Source organism: Equus asinus, chromosome 20 (genome assembly GCF_041296235.1).
Source record: "Equus asinus isolate D_3611 breed Donkey chromosome 20, EquAss-T2T_v2, whole genome shotgun sequence".
Taxonomy (NCBI): Eukaryota; Metazoa; Chordata; class Mammalia; order Perissodactyla; family Equidae; genus Equus; species Equus asinus.
In genome coordinates, this window is record NC_091809.1 from 14,483,199 (window position 1) to 14,508,153 (window position 24,955).

At 59.0% G+C, this 24,955-nt stretch overlaps 2 protein-coding genes across 6 annotated transcripts; both read left to right on the forward strand.

Annotated features, from left to right (window-relative positions):
• Positions 1 to 647: 647 nt before the first annotated feature.
• ANKRD24 (ankyrin repeat domain 24) lies at positions 648 to 16,869 on the forward strand. 4 transcript variants are annotated; one of them, XM_070491726.1, is made up of 21 exons: positions 648 to 782; positions 1,613 to 1,699; positions 1,801 to 1,931; positions 2,014 to 2,102; positions 2,943 to 3,007; positions 3,887 to 3,944; positions 4,752 to 4,822; positions 5,015 to 5,121; positions 5,287 to 5,474; positions 5,959 to 5,987; positions 6,580 to 6,660; positions 6,782 to 6,889; positions 7,615 to 7,659; positions 7,737 to 7,835; positions 9,646 to 9,718; positions 9,965 to 10,083; positions 10,255 to 11,784; positions 13,947 to 14,114; positions 15,932 to 16,057; positions 16,271 to 16,336; positions 16,518 to 16,868. In XM_070491726.1, exons 1-21 carry the CDS (start codon positions 744 to 746, stop codon positions 16,593 to 16,595), a joined length of 3,357 nt encoding a protein of 1,118 aa, XP_070347827.1. In that variant the 5' UTR covers positions 648 to 743; the 3' UTR covers positions 16,596 to 16,868. The 4 variants fall into 4 exon arrangements, with proteins under 4 accessions (XP_070347827.1, XP_070347828.1, XP_070347825.1 ...); XM_070491727.1 differs by lacking the exon at positions 1,613 to 1,699 and having other exon boundaries at positions 677 to 782; XM_070491724.1 differs by lacking the exon at positions 648 to 782 and having other exon boundaries at positions 813 to 1,699; positions 16,518 to 16,869.
• Positions 16,870 to 17,186: 317 nt separating this feature from the next.
• EBI3 (Epstein-Barr virus induced 3) lies at positions 17,187 to 24,622 on the forward strand. Of its 2 annotated transcripts, XM_070491729.1 has the most exons (7): positions 17,187 to 17,321; positions 17,981 to 18,104; positions 18,782 to 18,902; positions 19,948 to 20,126; positions 21,592 to 21,749; positions 23,344 to 23,488; positions 23,754 to 24,622. In XM_070491729.1, the coding sequence occupies exons 2-7, from the start codon at positions 18,038 to 18,040 to the stop codon at positions 24,218 to 24,220; spliced, it is 1,137 nt and encodes a 378-aa protein (XP_070347830.1). In that variant the 5' UTR covers positions 17,187 to 17,321; positions 17,981 to 18,037; the 3' UTR covers positions 24,221 to 24,622. The 2 variants fall into 2 exon arrangements, with proteins under 2 accessions (XP_070347830.1, XP_014698587.3); XM_014843101.3 differs by lacking the exon at positions 17,187 to 17,321 and having other exon boundaries at positions 17,582 to 18,104; positions 23,344 to 23,887.
• Positions 24,623 to 24,955: the final 333 nt, after the last annotated feature.

A 24,955-nucleotide genomic window follows, 5' to 3' on the forward strand; every position in this document is an offset into this window, starting at 1 on the left:
AGCATCTATGCCATCCCGAGTCCCCGGGACTCAGCATTCCACATGGACCCGGGCCCCGCCACATCTCTCGCTGATGAATGAATCCGTGTGTCTGGCGCGGGTACTGTGCACCAGGCACCGTGCTGTTGAGTGCTTGGTGCATAGTACTGTTTATTAGGAAACCCATTTCCCGGATGAGGAAAGTGGAGGCCAAAGCAGGTAAGTAAATATCTTGGCTGAGTCACTTCGGTGGTCCATGCGGGGGGTGCGCAGGGCGGGGCCCCGGATTGGAAGTCAGGTGTGTCAGCGTGCAGATCCCCCCCCCCCTCACTGGAGACGAGAGAATGAATGAGCGGGTGAGGGAACGAATGAATGGATGAGTGAGCGAGCGAGAGCACCAAGGCCCAGCGGCGGTGGGAGGTTCTATCTCTCGAGGGTCCAGGTCCCGAGTCCCCTGCGACCCCCCGGCCAGCCTGGAGGAGGCGCACCTGGGCGCAGGCGGGTCCCCGGAGACCCTTCCGCGCATCCTCCAGGTGGTGGCGGGAAGGTGAGGGGGGGCCGGGGTGGTACCCTCCTTCCTCCCCGCCAGCCCAGCCCCCTCCCTGGCGCTCCCCCCACCCGCGGGGGAGGGGCGGCCTGGGGGGGGGCGGCGGGCGGGGCGCGCGGGGGAGGGGCCTCCGGGCGGGCGGGGCGACCGAGCCCCGGCAGCGCGCGCCCCTCCCTGCGGCCCCTCCGCCCGGACGGCTCCGGGCGCCCCGGACGCCATGAAGCAGCTGTGTCTGTGCGCCGCCGCCTCCTGCGCGGTAGGGCCGGCGAGGGGGGCGCGCGAGCGGGCGGGCGGGGCGCGGGCCCTTCTTCCCCCCTCCCCGCCCCCAGCCGCGCGGGCCTGGACCCCCCACCCCCGGACCCCGGAAGGATGAACAGGGAGGAGGCGGCGTGGGGCGAGGGGGGGACAGAGATGGGGGAGATGGGTGATGGATGGGACATTTGGGGAGACGTGGGGGCATCTGGGGAGACGGTTTGCAGGACAGATGGGGACCCCCAGGAGAATTTATAGGACATTTAGAGACAGAGTTTCAGGGAACAGTTTGGGATGGGGTCCTTTCGGGGGACAATTGGGACGACATTTTTGGCTACAGATATTGACTTTTGGAGGACATTCGAAGGATGTTTTGGGAGGACATTTCTGGGATGGATGACGGGTTATGGGGGGGTGACTTGGGCAACACTTAGCGACTTTGGCGAGGACATTTTGGAAGGTATTTCAGGCCACGGCTGTAGGGGAACAGATCTTGTGACATTTTGGGGACAATTGTGGCATTTCAGGGTGGCCGTAGAAGGATAGATGGCAGAGACCGTTCTGAGGGACATTCGAAGGGACCCCTTTAGGGTTTCTGGGGGGAGGCTTTGGAGGGTAGTTGGGGAAGATGTGGGTCACTGTGATGGGGCCATGTTGGGAAGGTGGCTCTTTGCCCAGGAACAGGCTGGCGACCTGGAGGGGGGGACTTTTGGGAACGATGCTAGGGGCCCATGCTGGCAGTGGGTGTTGGATGGCCAGCTGGGGCAGTGGACCTGGGGACACAGGCCTGGGGACGCTGCCTCAGCCCCCCACCCAGGACCACCTCCCCCGCAGCTGCGGCTCGGCCCCCCCGACCTCGGCTCCTGCCCGCCCTGCGGCCCCTGCCCCATCCCGAAGCCGGCAGCCAGAGGCAGGTGCCAGGCAAGTGCCCAGGGGCGGCGGGGAGAGCCCAGAGCCCCTGCCAGGGGGAGCGGGGAGGGGGCGGCGGCCCGGCCCCATGCTCCTCTGGGTGCCCCCCGCAGAGCCAGGACTGGGGGAAAAGCGACGAGCGGCTGCTGCAGGCCGTGGAAAACAACGACGCCACGCGGGTGGCTGCCCTCATCACCCGTAAGGGGCTGGTGCCCACGAAGCTGGACCCCGAGGGCAAGTCCGCGTGAGTGCCCACTCCCTGGGGGTAGACGGTGACAGCTCAGGGGTGGCCACCCTGTGGCCGACCCCTGGCCTCTGACCTCCAGGTTCCACCTGGCGGCCATGAGGGGTGCAGCCAGCTGTCTGGAGGTGATGCTGGCCCACGGCGCCAACGTCATGAGCACGGACGGGGCAGGTACTGCCCGCCGGGCCCCTGGGGAGGGAGGAGGAACTCAGACCAGCTGCCCGGCCAGGCCCTGCTTCAAGGCCTCAGTGTCCTACTGAGGAAGGGGTTCCCTCCAGTGCCCCCGGGGTGGCACAGGGGCCGGTTAGGCTGTGATGCCCAAGGACACAGACCCGGGTTGGCATTGAGCAAGGTGAGTCAGCTTGTGGAAGGGGAGCAGCTGGGATTCAGCTAGTAGCTGGAACAGCGGGGTATCTGAGCTTGAGGAGTATCTGGGGCCATGAGAATGGCATTGAGTTCGGGGGAGTATCTGAGCGACGTGGAGTAGCTGGGGTTCAGAGGTCGCTGGAGCTCTGGGAGTAGCTGGGACAAAAGGAGAATCTGGGTTGTGATGTAACTAGGGATGGGAGGGCATAACAGAGAGTAGTCAGGATGTGCAGAGTAGCTGGGGGTCTGTAGAGTATCACGGATGGACATAGCAGGCACGTGGAATAGCAGGGGTGTGTGGATTAGCAGGAACATATAGAACAACCGTGGATTCTGAGAGACAGAGCTGGCCCTTCAGTGTCGTTAAGCGTGTGGAGTAGCTGGGGACGTGGGGAGTAGCTGGGACCATAGGGCTTGAGGAGCGGGTGGGCGTGGAGCAGCTGAGATGAGGTCGTCTGGGACACAGGCTGGCCGGGGCTTGGAGAGTCTCTGGCCACAGGGAGTGGCACGGTTTTGAGAAGGACGTGGGGTTTGGGGCTTCCCAGCTGCCGGGAGACTCGTCACAGAGAGTTGACAGGGCAGCTCGGGGCGCAGCTGGAAGCTCCTGGGCATGTGGAGCCCTGGTCAGTCTTGTCTCCCTTCCAGGTTACAGTGCCCTCCACCTGGCCGCCAAGTACGGGCACCCGCAGTGCTTGAAGCAGCTGCTGCAGGTCATTGCCTTTCTTGTCTCAGATGCTCCCTGACCCTCAGATGCTCCCCAAACCCCAGATACTCCCCAAACCTCAGATACTCCCTGAACACCAGATACTCCCCGAACCCCAGATACTCCCTGAACCAAGATACTCCCCGAACCCCAGATACTCCCCAAACCTGAGATACTCCCCGAGCCCCAGATAGTCCCCAAACCCCAGATACTCCCTGAACCAAGATACTCCCTGAACCCCAGATACTCCCCAAACCCGAGATACTCCCTGAACCCCAGACAGTCCCTGAACCCCAGATACTCCCCAAACCCCAGATACTCCCTGAACCTCAGGTACTCCCCAAACATCAGATACTCCCCAAACCTCAGATGCCCCCCAAACCCCAGATACTCTCCTTCCCTGATGACTCCTGAGTCCCAGCCATTCCTTGAACCCCCACATACTCCCTGAATCCCAGCTGTTCCTTGGCTCCCTTTACTCCTGAGCCCCAGCTACTCCTTGGACACCCAGATGCTCCCCAAGTGTCCAGATACTTCCCACACCCAAGATACATGTCTGATACCAGCGATTTCCTGAGTCCCAGCTTCTCTCCAAACCCCAGGTACTTTCTTAGCCACAGCCGCTCTCAGAGCTCCCATCTACTCCCCAAGCTGCCAGCTACTCCTCAGCTCCCAGCTATTCCCTGTTTCTCACCAACTGTCATAAAAGCAGAGCGTCCCTCACGGGCCCGTGAGGAGACGGGCTTGCAGAGCAGACAGGTGGGAGGGGAGGCAGGGGTGAGGCAGGGAGCCCGGAAGACAGCACAGCTCAAGGAGGAGCAGTTCCTGGAGAAATGAGCCAACGAAGGGGATGGGTCCTCCTCCAACGACCTGTCCCCCTCCCCAGGCGTCCTGCGTGGTGGACACTGTGGACAGCAGTGGGTGGACGGCCCTGCATCATGCAGGTGGGTGCAGCCCAGCCTCGCCCTGCCCACCGCGGCCCACCACTGGGTGGGGACAATGAGGGGACGACCGACTGGAGTGTAACTTGCTTTGAGGAACCCCCAAGGAATCTCGGAAAGGCCAAAGGTCGGGGTGCCCTTACTACTCATCAAGTCCAAACGCCCTCCTCGAGGGAGGGGAAGGGACCCACCCACTTGAGCCAGAACTCAGCCCAAGGTCTGTGCACCGCGCCCATGACATTCGGGAATGGCCTTCACTGATGACTCGAGAAACGTCTGTCCTTTGGGGAACTCAAAATCCATTATGAGTCTGTTTCAGAGTTTTATTCACTGTTGAAAAATTCCTTGCAGCTGGAGTACGCTGCCACCTAGTGGCGGCGGTGCCTTTGGTCGCACTGTGGAAGCTCTTTGGTTTTTTTTTTTTTCATTCAATAAATATTTATTGAGTATCTGCTAGGTGCCAGGCTCTGTTCTAAACGTTGGGATTACAGCGGCAAAGAAAATCCCATACGCCCTCGGGCACACAGCAGGAAATCAGATAGAGTTTGTTGACTTCTCCAGCGACCCCAGTTCCGTCCTTCTTTGAAGTTCTAGACGGATCCGCCATCTCCCACTTCCTTGACCTCACCAAGGTCTTTCCCACCTCAGGGTCCCTGCCCCTGCGGTGACCTCTACCCTCTTCCCTCACCTTCAAAACTCGGAACTCAGATCGAACCCTGAGAAGCCTTCCCAACCTCAGCTGAGTTCTGACCCCTCTGGTCAACATTAACACTCTCTTGGTACACAATAAATACTTCTCTCTTTTTCCAGCGGCTGGCGGCTGCATCGCCTGCTCAGAAATGCTCTGTTCCTTCAAGGCACACCTGAATCCCCGAGATCGGGTGAGCCTCTGGGATCTCTTTGGGAAAGAGATGGTGCTTGAGGTACGCTGTCACCAAGTGGCAGCATCTCAGCCACCATTTGGAAAGTGTGGAAGAGTTGGAGGTGAAATTCAGGGGCAGTCCTGTAGGCTTCCCGACCTCTCAGGGTCAGCTTCTCATGCCTTGTTTCATCCTTCCCCCAACCCCCACTAGTTGGGTACAACACCCCTCATCATAGCAGCTCAGATGTGTCATACAGATCTGTGCCGCCTCCTCCTGCAGCAGGGGGCTGCCGCCAATGACCAAGACCTGCATGGCAGGTGAGCATCTCTCCTCCCAGCCAGTTCATCGTGTGCTGTGTGACCTTGGCCAAGTCTCTTAACCTCTCTGGGTGGAGGGGAATCCAGTTGGCCAGCCTGGGTGTTGAGAAGGGTGTGGGGGTTCAAGGATGTCCTCAGCTTCTCAGGATCCCCCTCTCCCGGCAGGACAGCCCTGATGCTGGCCTGTGAGGGGGCCAGCCCCGAAACCGTGGAGGTGCTGCTGCAGGGCGGGGCTCAGCCGGGCATCACCGATGCGCTGGGCCAGGACGCTGCTCACTACGGCGCCCTGGCGGGGGACAAATTCATCTTGCACCTCCTGCAGGAGGCGGCCCGGCGCCCCTCACCACCCAGCGGTATGCCAGCCCCGTCTCTAAGCAACTTGTAGCACCCCCTCCGTCTCCTTCTAGATGGTTTCTTTTCCCCCTTCTCTCCCTACGATGGATAGTTTCAAGGTATCCCTATTTGGAGGTTTCATGGCTCCCCAGATCCTACTCAGGACTGTTTCAAGGAGCCCCAGAGCCTTACGAATAGTCGAGGGATCCTCTCTCCTATCCTGGGTCACCTTTAGTCTCAGGTCTTTGCTTTTCCTAAGAACTGGTGCCCCACTCGACGCATACGGGAGCTGCCACCGTCTTCTTTTTTGAGAGTTTCAAGGTCCCTCCTTTCAGCATTCTGCCAAAGTAGTTGATTCCTGCCTTCAAAGTCCTGATTCTTGGGGAAATGGGAGCTCCCACCCCCCAAGCCCTCTGGGCTCGCTAGTGCCCTTTGTAAGGCTGGGAATGGAGTCCCTAGAACAGGGTGCCTGACCCTGCTTCCCTCTCTCCCCCGCCCTCCCAGAGGATGACTCAGGAGAGGCGTCATCTCAGGTATGGATCCCTAAGCAGTGCACACACCACCTTCCCCCTTGCCCCAAGATCTATAGGAAGAGATGGGCCCCTGTCCCAGGGTTATGGCTCGGGAGGACCTGTTTGGGAAGAAGGCAACCTTCAGGGTACGCTGCCACCAAGTGGCAGCAGCATCCACAGCACAACTCCTAGAACTGGGTGACCACGCTGGGGGGATGGGACCAAATCATGGGGCTGGGGGTGGGGTGGGGTGGGAGAGGGGACTGAGATTGGTGAGGGCTGGTGTCGCCAGGGAAGGAGGCAGGTCTGGCCCCTTTACCTCTCCCAGCTCTGCAGCATCTCAGCTCCACAGGAAAAGGAAACTTGTAGACAGTCTGGGGAAAGTACCAAGGGACAGAGAGGGACAGAGAGGAAAGCAGAAGTTCTGGAATGTGGTCTCGTCCTCTTTGATGCTGGGTTAAGTGAGGACCAGAGAGAGGCAGGGACTTGCTCAGGATCACACAGGAAGTGAGGGCAGAGATGGGGCTGGTGACACAGAGTGGGCTGGCTGGGGTGGTTTATTTGGGTGGGAGACTGGCATGTCCCCCATGTGCCCCCATCACCCCCCCCCCAGAACTCCGTGTCCAGCCGTGAAAAGCGAGGGGCTACCAAGAAGCGGAAGGCACCTCAGCCCCCCGCCAGCATCCCTATGCTGGTGAGAGGTGCCCTGGCCGTGGGGGGAGGCGGGAGGGGGAGGAAGCTCTGGCTCAGGTGTGGGAGGGGACAGCCTGTGGGCCTGATCTGAAGGTGGTGGGTCCCTGGGGCGGGGGGAACAGGATGATCGAGACGCCTACGAGGAGATCGTGCGGCTGCGGCAGGAGAGGGGCCGCCTGCTACAGAAGATCCGGGGTCTGGAGCAGCACCAGGAACGGAGGAAGCAGGAGGTGAGGGGCAGCAGAGGCCCGGGCCTGGGGTTCAGCCTGGGGTGGGGTGCAATTCTGGGTGGAAGAACCCCCCTACCTCTCCTTCCTCCCTCCTCTCTCCTCCCTCTCTCCCCCTCGCTCCCTCTGCTCCAGCCGCACGGGCCTCCTCACTGTTCCTCCAACATGCCAGGCATGGTCCTGCCTCAGGGCCTTTGCATGTGCTGTTCCTCTGCCTGGAACCCCCTTCCCCCAGAGGTCCCTATGGCTCCCTCCCTCCCGTCTTTGCTCAAAGACCCCTTGTTGAAAGACACCTCCCCTGCCCACCTTATTTAAAACTGTAGCCCCCTCCACTCACTTCCCAGTCCCCTTTATTTTTATTCAAAGTGCTTACTGCTATTGGACATACCACGTGGGTCCTATTCGAATTCACTCACTTCACTGTGAGCCCACTGGGTCAGGCATGGTCCACGGTGCCGGGCTCACAGTTGACGCTTCATAAATATTTATCGGGTGAACGAATATTCGAGTGAGTGAATAAACGAATGAGTGAATGAGTGGCCCAAACCAGGATCTGACACAAAATGGCCCTCAGTCAATACTTAGTCGTGATCGAGGGGGCCGAGCGGTGCTGGGTGTACAGGAGGAGCAGAGTGGCCGTCCGTGGTTGGGATGGAGGGCTGCTAGGCCAGAGGTGGGCCGAGGAGACCCCCAGCCCAGCCCCCAGCCCGGCCCGCTTCTTCCATCAGCTGCCGGAGGCGGAGGCCAGCTCCCTGCACAGCCTGGAGAGACAGGTAGGCAGAGGGGGGGAGCCGGCCCGCAGCGGCCCTGCTTCCTCCTGGAGGGGGCTCAGCCTCCTGGCCTCCTCCAGGTGCAGGAGCTGCAGCAGCTGCTGGCGGAGAAGCAGGAGGAGAAGGAGAGTCTGGGCCGGGAGGTGGAGAGTCTGCAGAGCCGGCTGTCCCTGCTCGAGGTGGGCGGGGCCTCTGGGGAGGGGGCGGGGACAGGGGCGGGGCCTAGGTCGGGGTGGAGACCATGGGCGGGGCCTCTGGGGCGGGGGCGGGGACAGGGGCGGGGCCTAGGGGGGTGGAGACCATGGGGCGGGGCCTCTGGGGAAGGGGGCGGGGACAGGGGCGGGGCCTAGGGGGGGTGGAGACCATGGGCGGGGCCTCTGGGGCGGGGGCGGGGACAGGGGCGGGGCCTAGGGGGGTGGAGACCATGGGGCGGGGCCTCTGGGGAAGGGGGCGGGGACAGGGGCGGGGGCCTAGGGGGGGTGGAGACCATGGGGCGGGGCCTCTGGGGAAGGGGGCGGGGACAGGGGCAGGGCCTGGGTCAGGGTGGAGACCATGGGGCGGGGCCTCTGAGGAGGGGGCGGGGACAGGGGCGGGGGCTGGGTCAAGGTGGAGACCATGGGGCGGGGCCTCTGGGGAAGGGGGCGGAGATGTGGGGGCGGGGCCTCTGGGGAAAGGGGCGGGGCAGGGGCGGGGCCTAGGTCAGGGTGGAGACCATGGGGCAAGGCCTCTGGGGAAGGGGGTGGAGACCTGGGGGCGGGGCCTCTTGGGGGTGGGGCTGAGGCCTGGGGGCGGGGCCTCTGGGGGTGGGGCCGAGCCCTGGGGGCGGGGCCCCTGGAGCAGGGGAGGAGACCTGGGGGCGGGGCCTCTGGGGACAGGGCCGAGACATGGGGGCGGGGCCTTTGGGGGAGGGGCAGAGACCAGGGGTGGGGCCTCTGAGTGGGGCCTCTGGTATGGGGTGGAGACAGGGGTGGGGCCTCTGGGGGAGGGGAAGAGACCTGGGGGCGGGGTCAAGACCTGGGGGCAGGGCCTCTGGGGTGGATTCTTTGGGTGGGGCTGCCAGGGGGCGGGGCCTCTTGGGAAGGGGCGGGGACAGGGGCAGGGCCTAGGTCAGGGTGGAGACCATGGAGTGGGGCCTCTGGGGAAGGGGGCGGAGATGTGGGGGCAGAGCCTCTGGGGGCGGGGCCGAGACCTGGGGGAGGGGCCTCTGGGGGAATGGGTGGAGACCAGAGGGCGGGGCTTCTGGGTGGGGCCTCTGGGGTGGGGCCACCAGGGGCGGGGCTCCTCTCCTGTTGCAGCTGCCTGACAGCCACACTAATACGCGTCCAGTCTCACAACATACCAGCGCAGCAGACATACAGTCACACACAGATATCACACCATAGCACACACTCACGTACGCACAGAGGTGGGCAGCCACGCTCGTATACGTGTGGTCTTACATGTCCAGCGGGCAAACTCGCAGCAAACGCACCCGGGCGTACATAATCACACACGTCGTCAATACTTGCGTGCATGCAACTGACACTTATTCAATCACGCACAGACAGCGCACCCACAGACACGCGTGCACACACGAAAATTTCCAAACATACATAATTAGGCAAACGTATCTACACATACACAACACAGACGCCCTCAGCCCCACGTAACCCAGGCTCAGAATCCCAGCCGCACCCTCGCGAGGACACCCACCATCCCTCCCTCAGTCCCACGTGCCCAGGCTGCACGACATCCAGCCGCGGTCCTTGGGATTTTGGTCACACACTCGGGCAGCCCCGGGCTGTTTCCTGCCCTCCCTTGGGAGCTCAGCATAGCCCCTGGCACACAGTAGGCACTCAATAAATACTCGTGAGCCAAACACAGTCAGTCTGATACTTGTGGGGAGTCATAGAGACACGTGAACATCCCCATCCGCTCTAGATTCTTGGGGGGGCTATGGGGGCTGGAGGGGAGGCAGGACCCCAAGCCAGACCTTGGCCTCACCCCTAGAATGAACGGGAGAACACCAGCTATGACGTGGCCACCCTGCAGGATGAGGAGGGCGAGCTGCCCGACTTTCTGGGTAAGCCCCAGATGCGGTCCCCGCCCCACACACCCCCACCCGCCTGTGTCTGGGGCCCTGGGTGATGGAGCCTTGACCCCCAGGCAGTAAGGAGTTTGAAGCTGGGAGGAAGCTTGGCCCGCCTCCGTGTTTCTTCCACTTGCCTGAGCCTGCCTGCCCTCGGGGTCCTGACCCACGGCCTCAGACCCCCAGCTCCCATCCCCTGTGGCCCGGGACCCTGGGGCCTGACTCTGTGCCCCCCATCAGGGGCCGAGGCCCTGCTCTCCAAGCGGCTAAGCCCGTCAGCCCAGGAGCTCTTGGCCTCGCTTCAGGAGCAGGTGGCCGCCCTCAGGAGAGAGAACCAGGAGCTGATGGAGAAGGTCCAGGTGGGCAAACTGAGGCCTGGGAGAGTGGGATGGGGACAGCTCTGAGGACCAGAGGGATTGTTACCTGGGGGTTCGGGTGAGTACGTGGCTGAGTCTGTGGGTGGGGAAAGTGGCTCCCCTCATGGTCACATCAGCTCTCGCCTGACTCCCCCCTCCCCACCCCGCCGCCAGATCCTGGAGAACTTCGAGAAAGATGAGATGGATGCGAATGGTTCGGCCGAGGTCATCCCTCTGGCCCTCTATGACTCTCTCCGGGCTGAGTTGGACCAGCTCCGCAGGCAGCACGCCGAGGCCCTGCGGGCTCTGGAGGAGCAGGGGGCGCGGGAGGCCCCTGGAGAAGAGGATGCGGCCCCCGGGGAGGGCGAGGGCCTGGGAGCCAAGACCACCAGAAATGGGCCAACGGAAACACAGCTTAATGGGACGGTGGCTCCAGAAACCAAGGTTAATGGACCTGAGAGCACAGAGGAGGAGGCTGCGGGAGTCGAAACCACGGAAGCAACACCCACGGGGGCCAAGGCCACAGAAACAAAAGCCACGGATGTCGAGGCCACAGGAACAGAGGGCGTGGGAGCTGAGAGCTTGGAAATCAAGGCCATGGAGGCTGAGGTCACAGAAACGAACGCTCTAGAAGGAGGAGGAAACCCAGAAACAAAAGCCACTGGAGTCGAGGCCGCAACCACGAAAGCAGAGGAACCAAAAATGAAGCCTGGTGAAGTGGGTGCTGTGGAGGCAGAGCTCATGGGCACGGAGACCACGGACATGGAGGCCACGGGAGTGGAGGCCACGGATCCGGAGGCCATGGGAGCGGAGGCCGCGGGCTCTGTCCTACACCCGGGGGCTGCTGAGGCCTCGGAAAAGCTCCAGGCCGAGCTGGAGACCAGGATTCGCGCCTTGGAGGAGGCACTCCGGCAGCGGGAGCGGGAGGCCGCCACCGAGCTGGAGGCTGCCCGTGGCAAGTGCGAGGCCGCGGAGGCCGAGGCGGGCCGGCTGCGCAAGCAGGTGCGCGAGGCTGAGGGTGGTGCCGTCGGCGTGGCCAGCAGCAGCGACATGGTCCAGCTGCGGGCAGCCTTGGAGCAGGCTCGGGAGGACCTCCGAGCCCGCGACTCCCGCCTCCGGGAGCTGGAGGCCACCGCGGCCTGGCTGGATGAGGCCCGGGCCGGCCGGCTGCTGGCCGAGGAGGAGGCCCGGGGGCTGCGGGCCGAGCTGGCCCAGCGGGAGGAGGTGAGGCTGGAGCAGAGCCGGGAGCTGGAGGCGCTGCGGAAGCAGCTGGCCACTGCCATGGCCGCCGGGGAGCAGCAGCGGGCAGCGGCCGCCGAGCTGGGCCGAGCGCGGGATGAGGCTGAGGCCCGGGCCGCGGAACTGTCCGCGGCCTGCGAGGAGGCCCGGCGGGGCCTGGCGGAGCTGCGCGAGGCCTCGGAGGCCCTGCGCCAGTCGGCTGTGCCGGCCTCCGAGCACCACCGGCTGCAGGAGGAGGCCCTGGAGCTGCGCGGCCGGGCGGCCAGCCTGGAGCAGGAGGTGGTGGCCACGGGCAAGGAGGCCGCCCGGCTGCGGGCGGAGCTGGAGCGGGAGCGCGTGGGCAGCGTGGCCCGCTTGGACCACGATCGCGTGGTGGGCGCGCTGCAGGCCGAGGTGGCCCGGCTGGAGGGGCAGCTGGAGGAGCTGGGCCGCCGCCACGAGAAGACCAGCGCTGAGGTCTTCCAGGTGAGCATGGCCGCAGCCCACCCGGCCCCCCCCCAGCGGCCACTCGGTGGCGTTCTGACCCCACAACTGTGGCATGTTCCCACCCCATCGGTTTCAATCCTACAGACGCTTGACCCTGCCACTGTGTCCAGGTAGCCCTTTGACCTGCAGCCATTCTGACCTCCTGGCTGTTTTGACTTGTATTTTCTTTTCTTTTCTTTTCTTTTTCTGAGGAAGATCAGCTCTGACCTAACAGCTGCTGCCAATCCTCCTCTTCTTTTTGCTGAGGAAGACTGGCCCTGAGCTCACATCCATGCCTATCTTTCTCTACTTTATATGTGGGACGCCTACCACAGCATGGCGTGCCAAGCGGTGCTGTGTCCATACCTGGGATCTGAACCCATGAACCCTGGGCCACCGAAGCAGAACGTGCTCACTTAACCGCTGTGCCACCGGGCCAGCCCCAGTTTTTGGCTTTTTTTAAACCTAGGGGATATTTTTTTGTCCCTGATACTGGACCTTTTTTTTTTTATTAAGATTATGATAGTTTACAACCTTGTGAAATTTCAGTTGTACATTATTGTTAGTTGTGTTGTAGGTACACCACTTCCCCCTTTGTGCCCTCCCCTCACCGCCCCCCTTTTCCCTGGTAACCACCGATCAGATCTCTTTGTCTATATGTTAACTTCCACCTATGAGTGGAGTCATATAGAGTTTGTCTTTCTCTGTCTGGCCTATTTCACTTAACATAATACCCTCAAGGTCCATCCATGTTGTTGCGAATGGGACAATTTTGTCCTTTTTGATGGCTGAGTAGTATTCCATTGTGTATATATACCACAACTTCTTTATCCAATCATAAGTTGCTGGGCACTTAGGTTGGTTCCATGTCTTGGCTATTGTGAATAATGCTGCGATGAACGTAGGGGTGCATGGGAATCTTGGGATTGCTGATTTCAGGTTCTTAGGATAGATACCCAGTAATGGGATGGCTGGGTCATAGGGTATTTCTATTTTTAACTTTTTGAGAAATCTCCATACTGTTTTCCATAGTGGCTGCACCAGTTTGCATTCCCCCCAACAGTGTATGAGGGTTCCTTTTTCTCCACCACCTCTCCAACATTTGTCACTCCTGGTTTTGGATATTTTTGCCATTCTAACGGGTGTAAGGTGATATATTAGGGCCTGATACTGGACTTTTTGAGTCTATTTTTTTTTCTTAAAAACCGAAATCCCTCCAAACCTGGCAGCTGTTTTAACAGATATATGAATAAGGAGGTACCTCTGTGACTTCTGTAATGTACTTGTTGTCAGGAAAGCATTTTCCTCTCTGAGCTCCTGTTTACTCACCCGGATGATGTTGATAATTATAGTTTCTAATCCTCCCATGAAAATTAAGTGGTCTAATTTATATAAATTACTTACGGCAGTGATGGTACAAGTGATCAATAAATGGCAGCTGGATTACTCTTCTTCCAAGAACACGCTCTTTGAAACCAGATAAACCCTTAGTCTACTTCCTAGAGTGTTAGAGTGTAGCCAATCTGTCCTAATGGAACATCTAATTATTATTATTATCCATTTTTTCCTGAAGCTATTATTTCTATAAAGGCCAGTGTTCCCCCAGGGATCCATTTTTGCAGATCTAACATTGCTGTGATCTTGGTATTTTTGTGAAAAATGCAGTCATCAACGTTTGGACATTTGTTTGCTTTTCATCCAAATTCTTCTGTTTTTCTTTCATTGTGTAAGAAACCTATGAACTTTCACACCACTGGCAGAGAAAAGAACACTAGTGATGATGATGATAATAATAAATAATAATAATAATATCACCATCTCAAATCTAGCCCTTACCGTGTCAGCACACACTATTCTAAGCATATTCCATGTATCTGCTCGTCTTATCCTCACAACCACCCTGTGAAGCAGGGGCCATTTTACATATGAGGAAACTGAGGCACAGAGAGGTTAAGTCACTTGTCTAAGGTCACACAGCTAGCAGGTCAGAGGTACTTGGCAGAGTCAGAATATTCACAGTGTCCAGGGGAATCCAGAAGTTCCTCCAAATCAAACTCCTTGAGGTCAAAATGGGTTTGAATGTCCTTACGTCAAAATAGAGGGTCAGCAGGTGTCTTTGAAGTCCTAATGTCCTCAGGGTCACACATGGGCTTGGGCCACAGGTCCAGCGGGAGGCCCTGTTCATGAAGAGCGAGCGGCACGCAGCCGAGGCCCAGCTGGCTGTGGCAGAGCAGCAGCTGCGGGGGCTCCGGACCGAGGTGGAGCAGGCACGCCAGGCCCAGAGCCGTGCCCAGGAGGCTCTAGACAGGGCCAAGGAGAAGGACAAGAAGGTGGGTCCACTTTCCCTGCGCTCCATCGGGGGGCCCCCACTCAGCAGAGGTTGGGGAGAATCCAAGAGTTCCCAATGGAAAGGGTCTTGGGAAATCAGTGCATTTTCCAGATGGGAAACTGAGGCACAGAGAAGGAAGGGGACAATTCACACCCAGGCTACTCTTCCAAATCCTAATTATAACCCCAGTGATGTTTATTGAGTGTCTACTGCATGCCAGGCCCCGGGCTGTGCCTTTAACACAAATTAACACTTATTTTTTTATCCCCATTTGAGGAAACTGAGGCACAGAGAAGTGAAGCCACTTGCCCAAGGTCACACAGCCATGCAATGGTTCAGCCAGTTCCCAAGTTCTGTCCTTAAATAGTAATGATGGTGATTCACAGCGGCCTCTGCTTATTGAGTGGAGTGTTTTTCACATCTTGTCCCTTTTAATCTCCCAGCAACCCTAAGAGCCAGAAAGCATTCTTATCCCCATCTTCCGGATGGGCAAACCGAGACCCTGAGAGGCGAAGTGAGTGGCTCAAAGTCACCCAGCATGTCACTGGACAATGGATGTGAACCCCCGGAGTCCCGGCTGTGTTAGCTCTAAGTCACCCAGCCCTGGCTCCTGTGTGACCTTGGACAAGTCACTTGACCTCTCTGAGCCCCAGTTTCCACCTCTGTAAAATGAAAATGCAATTGTGGTAGAGATTATGGTTTATTTGTAGCAGGGTTCCTCCCTCTGGCACTGCTGACATTGGGGTCGGGTCATTCTCTAGGGGGCTGCCCTGGGCACTGTGGGGGGTTGAGCAGCATTCCTGACCACCACCCACTTGACACCAGGATCTCCCCCAGTGTGACAGCCACAGATGTCTCCAGATTTCGCCTGGTGTCCCCTGGGGGGGCGGGGAGCAGAATGGCTCCTGGCTCAGAACCTCCGATCTCTAGTAATAATAACAAAGCTCAGCATTTATTGAGTGCCTGCTGTCTGCCAGGCACAGTTTGAACTGAATCTCTGTTCAGAGTCACAGTAACCTACTGAGGTGAGGACTGTGTTGCTCCCTACTTGACAGATCAGGAAACTGAGGCCCAGAGAGGTTAGGTGATCTTCCCAGGATCTCCTGCAAGAAAGGGGGGATCCAGAGGGACAGAATCCCAGGGCTGCCTGACGCCCCCGGGGCTGCTTTCAGCCCTCCCGTCAGCCTCCACTTTCCAGGGACTCCAAGAGGGGGATGTCACAGCATCCACTTGCTTTCTCTGTAAAGGGTCGGCCAGGCGGCGTTTTCGGCCCTGCGGGGCAGACGGCCTGTGCTCAGCGCTAAAAGCGGGCGTGGCCATGCATGTAAATGAGCGGGCGTGGCTAGGCATGTAAATGAGCGGGCGTGGCCAGGTATGTAAATAGATGGGCGTTTTCGGCCCTGCGGGGCAGACTGCCTGTGCTCAGCTCTGAAAGCGGGCATGGCCGTGCATGCAAATGAGCGGGCGTGGCCAGGCATGTAAATAAGTTCTGAACGCGGCCGCTAGGTGATATGTAAATGAGTGGGCGTGGCCGGGCGCCAACCACATGTGATGTTCAAGGACAGAAATGTGGATTTAACTTAATTTCCACCTGTCCCAAGATGTCATTCGACTTTTGACTCCCCCTCCCCCACTCCCACCCCCAAACCGTCTAAAAATGTGAAAACCATTCTCAGCCCCACTTGGCGAGCCTCAGGGATGTGAGTTTCCTTGCAAACCTCTGTCCCTCGGCCTCGGCCCCTTGCACGTGGCTGCTGCTGCTGCCGCCACCTTGGAGAGGTCCCCAGCCCTGCTGACATTCCTCCGCCCCCACCCCAGATCACAGAGCTCTCCAAGGAAGTGTTCAGTCTGAAGGAGGCGCTGAAGGAGCAGCCGGCAGCCCCGGGCACCCCGGAGGTGGAGGCCCTCCGTGCCCAGGTGAAGGGTCTTCAGCAGCAGCTGGAGGTGAGAGCTTCGTGGGGCACAGGGGCGGGGACCCCAGAGGAGTGACAGGCAGGCAGGGGCCTGGGGGACGCGTGCCAGGCATGGACGGGAAATATTGCAATATTTTAGCAACCGGCATCGTCGCGCTGGTGCGTGCCATCAAAATAGGGGCTCGGGGTGCAAAGGTGTCTTGGGGGGGGTCCTGCTTTTCTGAGCACGCCCCTCTCCCCACAGGAGGCTGCCAGGGGCCACAGTGCCGTGGTGGCTTTGTATAGGAGCCACCTCCTGTACGCCATTCAGGTGAGTCACTCCCAGCTCCGGGCATACCACAGCTGCTCTCTGGGCCTCAGTTTCCCCATCTGTGCAGTGGGAGGCTGGGCTCAGTGGGGGGAGATTCGTGGCCTCCCGGTGGGGAGGGCGGGGAATGGAGAAGCCGGAACAGGACGGGACAGGCTCTCTCTCTCTGCTCCCCGCACCCCAGGGTCAGATGGATGCAGATGTGCAGCGGATTCTGAGTCAGATCCTACAGATGCAGCGGCTTCAGGCTCAGGGCCGCTGAGCCTCAGAGCTCTGACGGCCCCGCCCCACCCGCCAGGCCCCGCACGGGGCGTCACACACGGACCCTCTGCCATGGGAGACCAGCCTGGGCCCCTTCCTGACTGTCCCGGCCGTCTCCTCCACCCCACTGGGCCCTGCCCGCACGGGTCAGCCTAGACCCTGGCCCTGACCGTGCGCCCCTGCCCCCACCGGAGAAGCTGTGAGGCCCCCTCCCACGTCTGGTGCCACCCCAGGAATGACAGCAATAAAAGCTCAAGGAGCACAGAATGCGCGTGTGTCCCACTGCCAGGAGGGGTGGGGGTGGCCCAGCACGGGGATTAGGGACTAAGGTGGGGAGACTGAGATACGCACCTGCAGAGCCCAGAGCCCTGTCTCCAAGACGAAGACCGTGTTAATGCAAATATTTACAAAGCCAAAGTGGGCACCAGAAAGTTCCTGATGCGCAGGAAATCCCAGCATCCAGGGAAGACGGGATCCGAGCGAGCATGCACGCGAGGCTGCCTCATTTCTCCCCTTGAGCCCGGCCGGCCCCTGGGCGAATCCCCCGAAATCCCCTGGCAGTTCCGGGCTCTTCCCGGCTCCGGGGGGAGGGGAGCGCGCCGTGATCCCCCCGCCCGTCCAGCCCGTCCCTGGGGGTTTCCTTGGGCGTCCAGGACTGGCACATGACCTGGCGGGGCTTGGAGTGTGGAGGGCGGCTGGCCAGGGTGGGTCCCCGTCGCTGCGGCCGGTGAGTGACCGGGCGGCTGTGTGGCCGTGCCTGCATATCTCTGGTCCCTTCATTTCTCTGTCTCTGGGTCTCGGTCTCTACCCCTCCCTCTTTGTCCATCTGTCTCTCTCTCCATCTCTCATCTCTCTCTCCCTGCCTCTATCTCTGTCTCTCTCTTGTCTCTGTGTCTCTATCTCTCTCTGTCTCTTTCCGTCTCTCCCTGTCTCTCTGTCTCTCTATATCTCTATCTCACTGTCTCTCTATCTCTTCCTGTCTCTCTCTACGTCTGTCTCTCTCTTGTCTCTCTATTGTATCTCTCTCTACATCTATCTCTGTCTCTATCTCTGTCTCTCTCCCTGTCTCTCTCCGTCTCTGTCTCTCTCGGTCCCGCTGCTGGCTGTCCCCTTCTCTTTCTCTATGTCATTGTCCCCCTCCCCGGGGTTTCCCCTCCTCACTGCAGCCGGAAGGAAGGACTGACGGACAGGCTGTTCTGGGAAAGGCCACGGGGTCCCCACTTCTCTCTTTCGTGGCCTCCTCTCCCCGCCCCCACCCTCGGGGCCTTCCACGCCTGCGCCGGGGGGGTGGCCGGCGAAGGGACCGGGGGCTGCTCCACCAGTGAGTCAGACCCGGGGAGGGGACGTGGGGGGCCTTGACCAGGGGCTGGGCTTCCCCCGAGGCAGGTCCTGAGTCCTCTGCCTGAACCTCGAAAGTCTCTGAGGACGCAGTCCGCCGGAGCCATGGCCCTGAGACTTCTCCTGGTCCTCGCCCTTTGGGCTGGCTGCTCGCTCTGCCGTGGGACAGAAGGTGTGTGGGGCCCCCGGGGGCTGGGGGGCCTGGGCAGAGGGACATTATCTGGGGACTGGACTTTGTCTGCCAGGGAGCATTCTCGAGCAGGGTGGGAGCTCACACACCTACTGTATGCTCATGGGTGGGAGTGGGTTACCATTGCATTGCATGGATGGGGAAACTGAGGCCCAGAGAGAAAGAGGCCTGCCCCCAGTGACACCAGGAAGCCACAGCTTGGAAAGATAGAAGGATGATAGACAGGGAGATGGATGTGTGGATAGATAAACAGATAGATGATAGACACAGATGATAGATAGATAGATGATGGGTAGAAAGAAATTTTAATTGCATGCATTCATTTCACGTGCTTCAAAACAAAACTATTGCAAAGAGGAGACACAATAAAATATCTCCCTCCCACCAGGGTCCCCCGCCCCCCAGGTCCCCTCCTTGTTTCCTTAAGCCTCAGTTTCCCCACCTGGAGATGGGCTCAGAGTCCTGCCTTGGTGGGTTGTAGTGGGGGTGAGAGACAATGGAGGTGCCTTTCATTCACTCCACAAACCTTTATTAGGCACCTACTGTGTGCCTGGCCTTGGCTGGCAGCCGGGTGGGGGCAAGCACACAGTAGGGCGTTGCAATCTGGGGTAAATCAGAAACTCACCATCCTGCCTCTTCCCCTCCTCGGGATCGGGCAGCTCCGGGCCAGCCCAGGGTGCGTTGCTGGGCTTCTAGGTACCCCATCGCCGTGGATTGCTCCTGGACGCTGCCACCTGCTGCAAACTCCACCGCGCCCACGTCGTTCATTGCCACGTACAGGTCAGAGAGCTGGGGGGCTTCCTGGGGACCCCACACTCGGGCTGACCCCCTAGAATCAGGACACCCGCAGACTCAGCATGAACCGAAACCCTCAGAGGTCTAGAGCGGTGCCGTCCAGTAGAAACACACTTCCTAAAATACATACTGCATGCCATGTGAGTTGTTTAGAACTTTCTAGAAGCCAAGTTAAAAAAGTGAAAAGAAATGGGTGACGTTCATTTTAATATTTTATTTAAACATCTACCTATCCCAAATATTTATCCTTGAGTATGACTGAGTGTAATGTAACTTCCCATGCTTATCTACGATTTCTATATTTAAATTTATAATAGGAGTTACTATCATTGAATCTGAATATCTAAACTGTTATCACGTCCACATGTCATCAATATTTTAAAAATTAATGAGCTAGCTTACATTCTCTCTTTTTATACTAAGTCTTCGAAATTCCCTATGTGTTTTACGCATGTGGCACATTTCAATTCAGACGCTACGCTTTTGCCCGGAAACTCGGTCTCTGATTAGATTTCCTAAAATTTAAGGTTGGAGAAATAGATCCGCACAATCGATTTGCTCTGGAGAATTTATCCAAGTTTTCTGGTAGCCAGAAAGGTGACATTTAGGTTGGATAAAATAAATTAAGTGCAAAAGTCACGCTCAGTTGCACGAGCCACGTTTCAAGGGCCCAAGAGTCACACGCAGCTGGCAGCTGCTACATCCAACGCAGAAACAATGTTTTGATGGTCGTGGAAAGTTTCTGTGGATGGTGCTGAGCTTGACTCTCTAAAGTCAGAAATCTCAGGGCCTCAGAAATGGAGAAAATTAGAGTCCCATTATTCCAGATTCCAGAGTCCGTGAATCCGCAGCCCTTGGAATGTTGGAATTCCAAGGCTGGGACTCTGGTCCTCCAGGCTCTGTCATGTGGGGCAAGCGCCTCCCCCAGGGTCACAGAGCCACGAGCAGGACCCCGGCCAGCGGCTTCTTGGCTGCTGTCCCCACTCGGGGTCCAGGGCACAGGCCCTCACAGCGCCCACCCTGTGTCCAGGCTCGGTGTGGCCGCCCACGGGGAGAGCCGGCCCTGCCTGCAGCCCACGCCAGAGGCCACCAGCTGCACCGTCCCGGACATCCAGATGTTCTCCATGGTGCCCTACGTGCTCAACGTCACGGCCGTCCACCCCTGGGGCGTCAGCAGCAGCTTTGTGCCCTTTGTCCCGGAGCACATCAGTAAGTGGGGCGCTGGGGGTGGGGGCGGAGGGCCACCAGCTTGCTCCTGCTCCTGCCTCTCTCTCTCACCGCCCCCACCTCCTACCTGTCACCCAGGCCTGTCCATCAGTCCTGGATCCTGTTGAGTCCCCACTTGGTCCAGCCCGGTCATCACCTCCACCCGTGGTCCCCAGCTCCTGCCGTCGCCCCCACAGTCTGTCCTCCCTGAAGCGGCCACCAGAGGGCGCCGGGGAGCCCCTGAGTCGGTCCTGCCCTCCTCTGCCTGCAGCCCTCCAGGCTCCCCCTTCTTTGGGGGAGAAGCTGAGTCCTCCCCGCGCCCCCCAGGCCCCGCATGACCTGCCTCATCCCCTCCCTGCCCTCCCTCCTCCCTCTCTCCCCCTCCTCCCTCTGCTCCAGCCACTCGGGCTTCCTCACTTTTCCTCCCACATGCCAGGCCCAGGCCTGCCCCAGGGCCTTTGTATGGGCTGTGCCCTCTGCCTGGGATGCTATTCTCCCAAATCTCCGTCTGAGTTGCTCCCTCACCTCCTTCACTTCTCTCCTCTGATAGCTTCTCCTCAGTGAGGCCTCCCCACACACGTTAGTGAAAATTCCAAACCCTCATATGTTGCTGGTGGTTGCTAAAAAACAGTGTGGCTGTCCATGAGTTAAACACAAGTCATCATATAACCCAGCAATTCCAGTTCCGGGTATGTGCCTAAGAGAGATGACAACATGTCCACAAAAATGGTTACACGAATGTTCATAGCAACGTTATTCACGGTAACCAAAATGTGGAAACAACCAAATGCCCATCAGTGGGTGATGGGTCCACACAGCGTGGTCCAGCCACATGCTGGAATATTACACAGCCATGAAGAGGAGCGAGGCCCCGACACAGCCACATGTGGATGGACCTGCACACACGACACTCAGGGAGAGAAGCAGACACAGAAGGACACACGGCGTGTGACCCCATGGACGGGAAACGTCCAGAACAGGCAGATCCACAGACAGAGAGCGGGCTCATGGGGGCCAGGGGCTGGGGAGGGGTGGGGGTGACTGCTGATGGGGACAGGGTTTCATTTTGGGGTGATGGAATGTTCTGGATTAAACAGTGGTGATGGTTGCACAACCCTGTGAATTTACCAAAAACCACTGAACTGTCCATTTTGAAAGGATGACCTTGTGGCATGTGAATTATGACAGAAAAACACTGCGACCCACTCCCCTCCTTGCACTCTCGAACTTTCCCCCACTGTTTGTGACCTCCCGCTTTGCTTCTTGTGTCTTGTCTTCTGCCTGGATGAACTGAGCTCCCAGAGGATGGGGGTTGGGTTGTGTCGGTCACTGCTGCATCCCAGGGTCCAGGACATTGGTGGACACTCAGAAGACTCTCTGTAATATTTGTTGGTTGTTGAATGAATGAATGAATGAATGAATGAATGAGCCTGCTGTCTGCTGATCCTGCCCCCTGCTTGTCCATCAGTCAAACCAGACCCTCCGAGAGGTGTGCGCCTGAGCCCCCTCCCAGGGCAGCGGCTGTGGGTGCAGTGGGAGCCTCCCCAGTCCTGGCCCCTCCCGGAGATCTTCTCCCTCAAGTACCGAATCCGCTACAAGCGTCACGGGTCCGCCCGCTTCCGCCAGGTGAGCGGGATGAGGGGAGGCCGGAGAGCGCGGTTCCCCGGCAGAGGGAACAGCGTGTGCAGAGGTGTTCTGGGGCTTCGAACGCAGCTTCCGGTTGCTCGTGTGCAACGTAAAGGCAGCTGGCAATGCCACTCCTGGGGAATCGGAAACAGGGACTCAGACAAATGCCTGTGCACACGTGGCCACAGCAGCATGGCTCACAGCAGCCAAAGGGTGGAAACCACCCAAGTGTCCATCCACAGGGGAATAGATAAACACAACATGGTCCAGCCACACGCTGGAATATTACACAGCTGTGAAAAGGAGCGAGGCCCTGACACAGCCGCACACTGACGGACCTGCACACACGACGCTCAGGGAGAGAAGCAGACACAGAAGGACACACGGCGTGTGACCTCATTGACGGGAAACGTCCAGAACAGGCAGATCCACAGACAGAGAGCGGGCTCGTGGGGGCCAGGGGCTGGGGAGGGGGTGGGGGTGACCGCTGATGGGGACAGACGGGGCTTCTTCTGGGGTGATGGAATGTTCTAGAACTAGGTAGACATTGGGAATACCCTAACTGCCATTGAATTGTCCACTTCAGAATGGTTAATTTTATGCGATGTGAATTTTGCCTCGATTGAAAACAACATATATTCTTTAAAATTCTTAAAAAAAAGAAACCATAAAGTTAGGGAGCCAGGGAGCATCTGGGAAAGTCAGCTGTGTCCCGGGCAGCCTCAGATGCCGGGATGAAGAGCCGAGTCTGCAGAGTTTAGCCTTCTGCAGCCCGTCTCTAGAACTTTCTGCGACAGCGGAAATATTCTGCATCCGCATGTCCAAAATGGTAGCCACCGGCCAAGCGTGACTGCCCAGCGATTGCAATGTGGCAGGTGGCCGATGAATCAGCTTTCAAATTTTATTTAGTGTCCCTTAATTTAAAAAATTGCAATTGTTAAATTGAGATAGAACTCGCAGGCCAGAAAACGCACCGTTTTAAAGGGCGTGAGAGTGTATTGCAAAGCTGTGCAACGATTAATTCATCTAAATTTGAAACTTCAAGAGCCACGTCCGGCTGCTATGGGGACAGCTCGGGTGGAGCAGGGAAGGGAGCTACTGAGACCTGGGGTTAGGGCGCTGCCTGTGGGGGCTGGACTGGGACATCCTGAGGAGGATGGGGACCCGGAAGGAAAGGAGGGCCCGGTGGAGGAGAAGCAGAGTGGGAGGCGGGCGTTTCCGTGGGAAAGGCGGGGCAGGGTGAATGGCCTCCGGGCTACGGGAGTGGTCCCTGGTTGTGGGTGCCTGGCCCTGCGATGATCTAGGGCCGGGAGAGAGGCCCTGAGTGGGGGACGTGGAGAAGGGGGTGGTCGGGGGTCCAGAGTCAGGACGGGGCTGTTGGGGATGGCAGTCCTGGTGAGTGGCGGCTCACCGCTGAGACATCCCAAGGGGCTGGTGTGGTCCAGGAAGGACTCCTGGAGGAGGCGGCTCCGGGGCCAAGCAGGGAAGGCCATACAGGCGGGGATCAGGGGGAACCTGACGTGGAGGGGGCTGCGCATGGCGGCCCCTCCCGGCCTCCTGGTCCCCGCTGACCCCGCCCTCTGTCTGCTCTCAGGTGGGGCCCATCGAAGCCACATCCTTCACCCTCCGGGCTGTGAGGCCCAAAGCCAGGTACTGCATCCAGGTGGCTGCTCAGGACCTCATCGACTATGGGGAATTGAGCGACTGGAGTCTTCCCGCCACGGCCTCTGTGACCCCGGGCAAGTAGTGGGGTCTGCCCAGCTCCCCCCACCAAAGAGGGGGCTGGGTCCTTGACATCCTCCCCCCACTGCTGCCACTCAAGGGTGGATGGGACCCGACTGGCCTGGGTTTGCTGCTGCCGAGTTGCTGGGCGGCCTTGGACAAGTGACTTTGCCTCTCTGAGCCTCAGTTTCTCGATGTGTGAAATGGGGATGTTCCCCTCCTTAGACTACAGTGCCAGCTTTGTGAACTGTGAATGTGAGATATTTTTTATTGTTTCATTAGAGAAGGATCATTGTCATTGGGGTCAAGACGCTTCCTCCCTTCCTGAGAGGAGAGGATACAGCACGACAAATAGACAGGGAAGCCTCACTCCCTTGGATGGGTCAGGGCTGGACCAGAGGAAGAGACCGGGGCTGGGGGAGTTGGGGTTGGGGGGGCGGGGGTCCTGCCGGGGATGGGACAGTGGGATCCCTTCAGTTCAGCAGACTGGCTCACCCACGCTCCTCCAAAGCTGCCCCGATGTGAGTCCCACTGTGGGTGGACACAAACGGGACATGAGTTTGTCTGGGAAGATTTCTCTGGGGAGGGGGCAAAGCAGCCAGGCCCTGGAGGTCAGAGAGAATCCATGGGCTTGTGTGTGGATTTTGCTCAGGTCTCAACGCAACAGTCACCTCCTCCGAGAAGCCTTCCCTGACCACCTCCTCCATGGCAGGAGGAATAACAGGCCCCCCAAGATGTCCACGTCCTAAACCCCCAGAACCTGGGAATAGGGTGCCTCACCCAGCAAAAGGGACTTTGCGGATGTGATGAAATTAAGAATCATGAGGCTCCTTGAAGAGGAATGATCTTTAAGTTGGTAAACATCAAGGAGGCTCACCTTGAATCATTCAAGCGGCCCCAAGATCATTCCTGCGGTCCTTACAAGGGGGAGGCGGGAGGGTGAGAGGGAGAGAGGGAAGGGGATGTGACCGTGGAAGCTGACGCCAGAGTGATGCGAGGCCACGAGCCAAGTATCGCAGGGGCTTCTGGGAGCTGGAAAAATCGAGCAAATGGATTCCCCGCCCGGGATCCTGCAGAAGGGGCCAGCCGTGCCCACTCATGTTAGCCCTCTGACCCCCAGAACTAGAGGATAATAAATGTGTGTTGTCTTAAGGCTCTGAATTTGTGGTCATTTGTTGCAGCAGCCGATCGGAAACTCACACGCCACCGCCTTCCCATCACTGTCCCTACGTGGCCCCGTTTTCTTGTCTTGCGATCCTTTGCCAGACCTCAAAAGGGTCCTTTCTGTGTGTTTGTTGTCCGTGTGTCCTGCCAGACAGACCGGGATCCCGGTGAGGGCAGGAGTCTTCTGCCTCGTTCTCTGATGTGTCCCCAGCGGTGAGCACGTGTCTGACACAGAATTAAGGTCTAGAGAGGCAGGGAGGAGGCTGCCGAAGGGATTGGGGGGGACCTCCTCTTTATAGGGTCGAGGCGGGTGGGCAGTG

What these genes read in the sequence shown, in the direction of transcription:
- ANKRD24 (XM_070491724.1), top strand. Translation starts at nt 1,325, where the DNA reads ATGGCAGAGACCGTTCTGAGGGACATTCGAAGGGACCCCTTTAGGGTT. An exon ending in CCGCCAGCATCCCTATGCTG is followed by an intron (nt 6,661 to 6,781) that starts GTGAGAGGTGCC and finishes CGGGGGGAACAG; the next exon opens with GATGATCGAGACGCCTACGA. An exon ending in AGCTGATGGAGAAGGTCCAG is followed by an intron (nt 10,084 to 10,254) that starts GTGGGCAAACTG and finishes CCCCGCCGCCAG; the next exon opens with ATCCTGGAGAACTTCGAGAA.
- EBI3 (XM_070491729.1), top strand. Translation starts at nt 18,038, where the DNA reads ATGGCCCTGAGACTTCTCCTGGTCCTCGCCCTTTGGGCTGGCTGCTCG. An exon ending in TCGTTCATTGCCACGTACAG is followed by an intron (nt 18,903 to 19,947) that starts GTCAGAGAGCTG and finishes CCCTGTGTCCAG; the next exon opens with GCTCGGTGTGGCCGCCCACG. An exon ending in CACGGCCTCTGTGACCCCGG is followed by an intron (nt 23,489 to 23,753) that starts GCAAGTAGTGGG and finishes TTGTTTCATTAG; the next exon opens with AGAAGGATCATTGTCATTGG.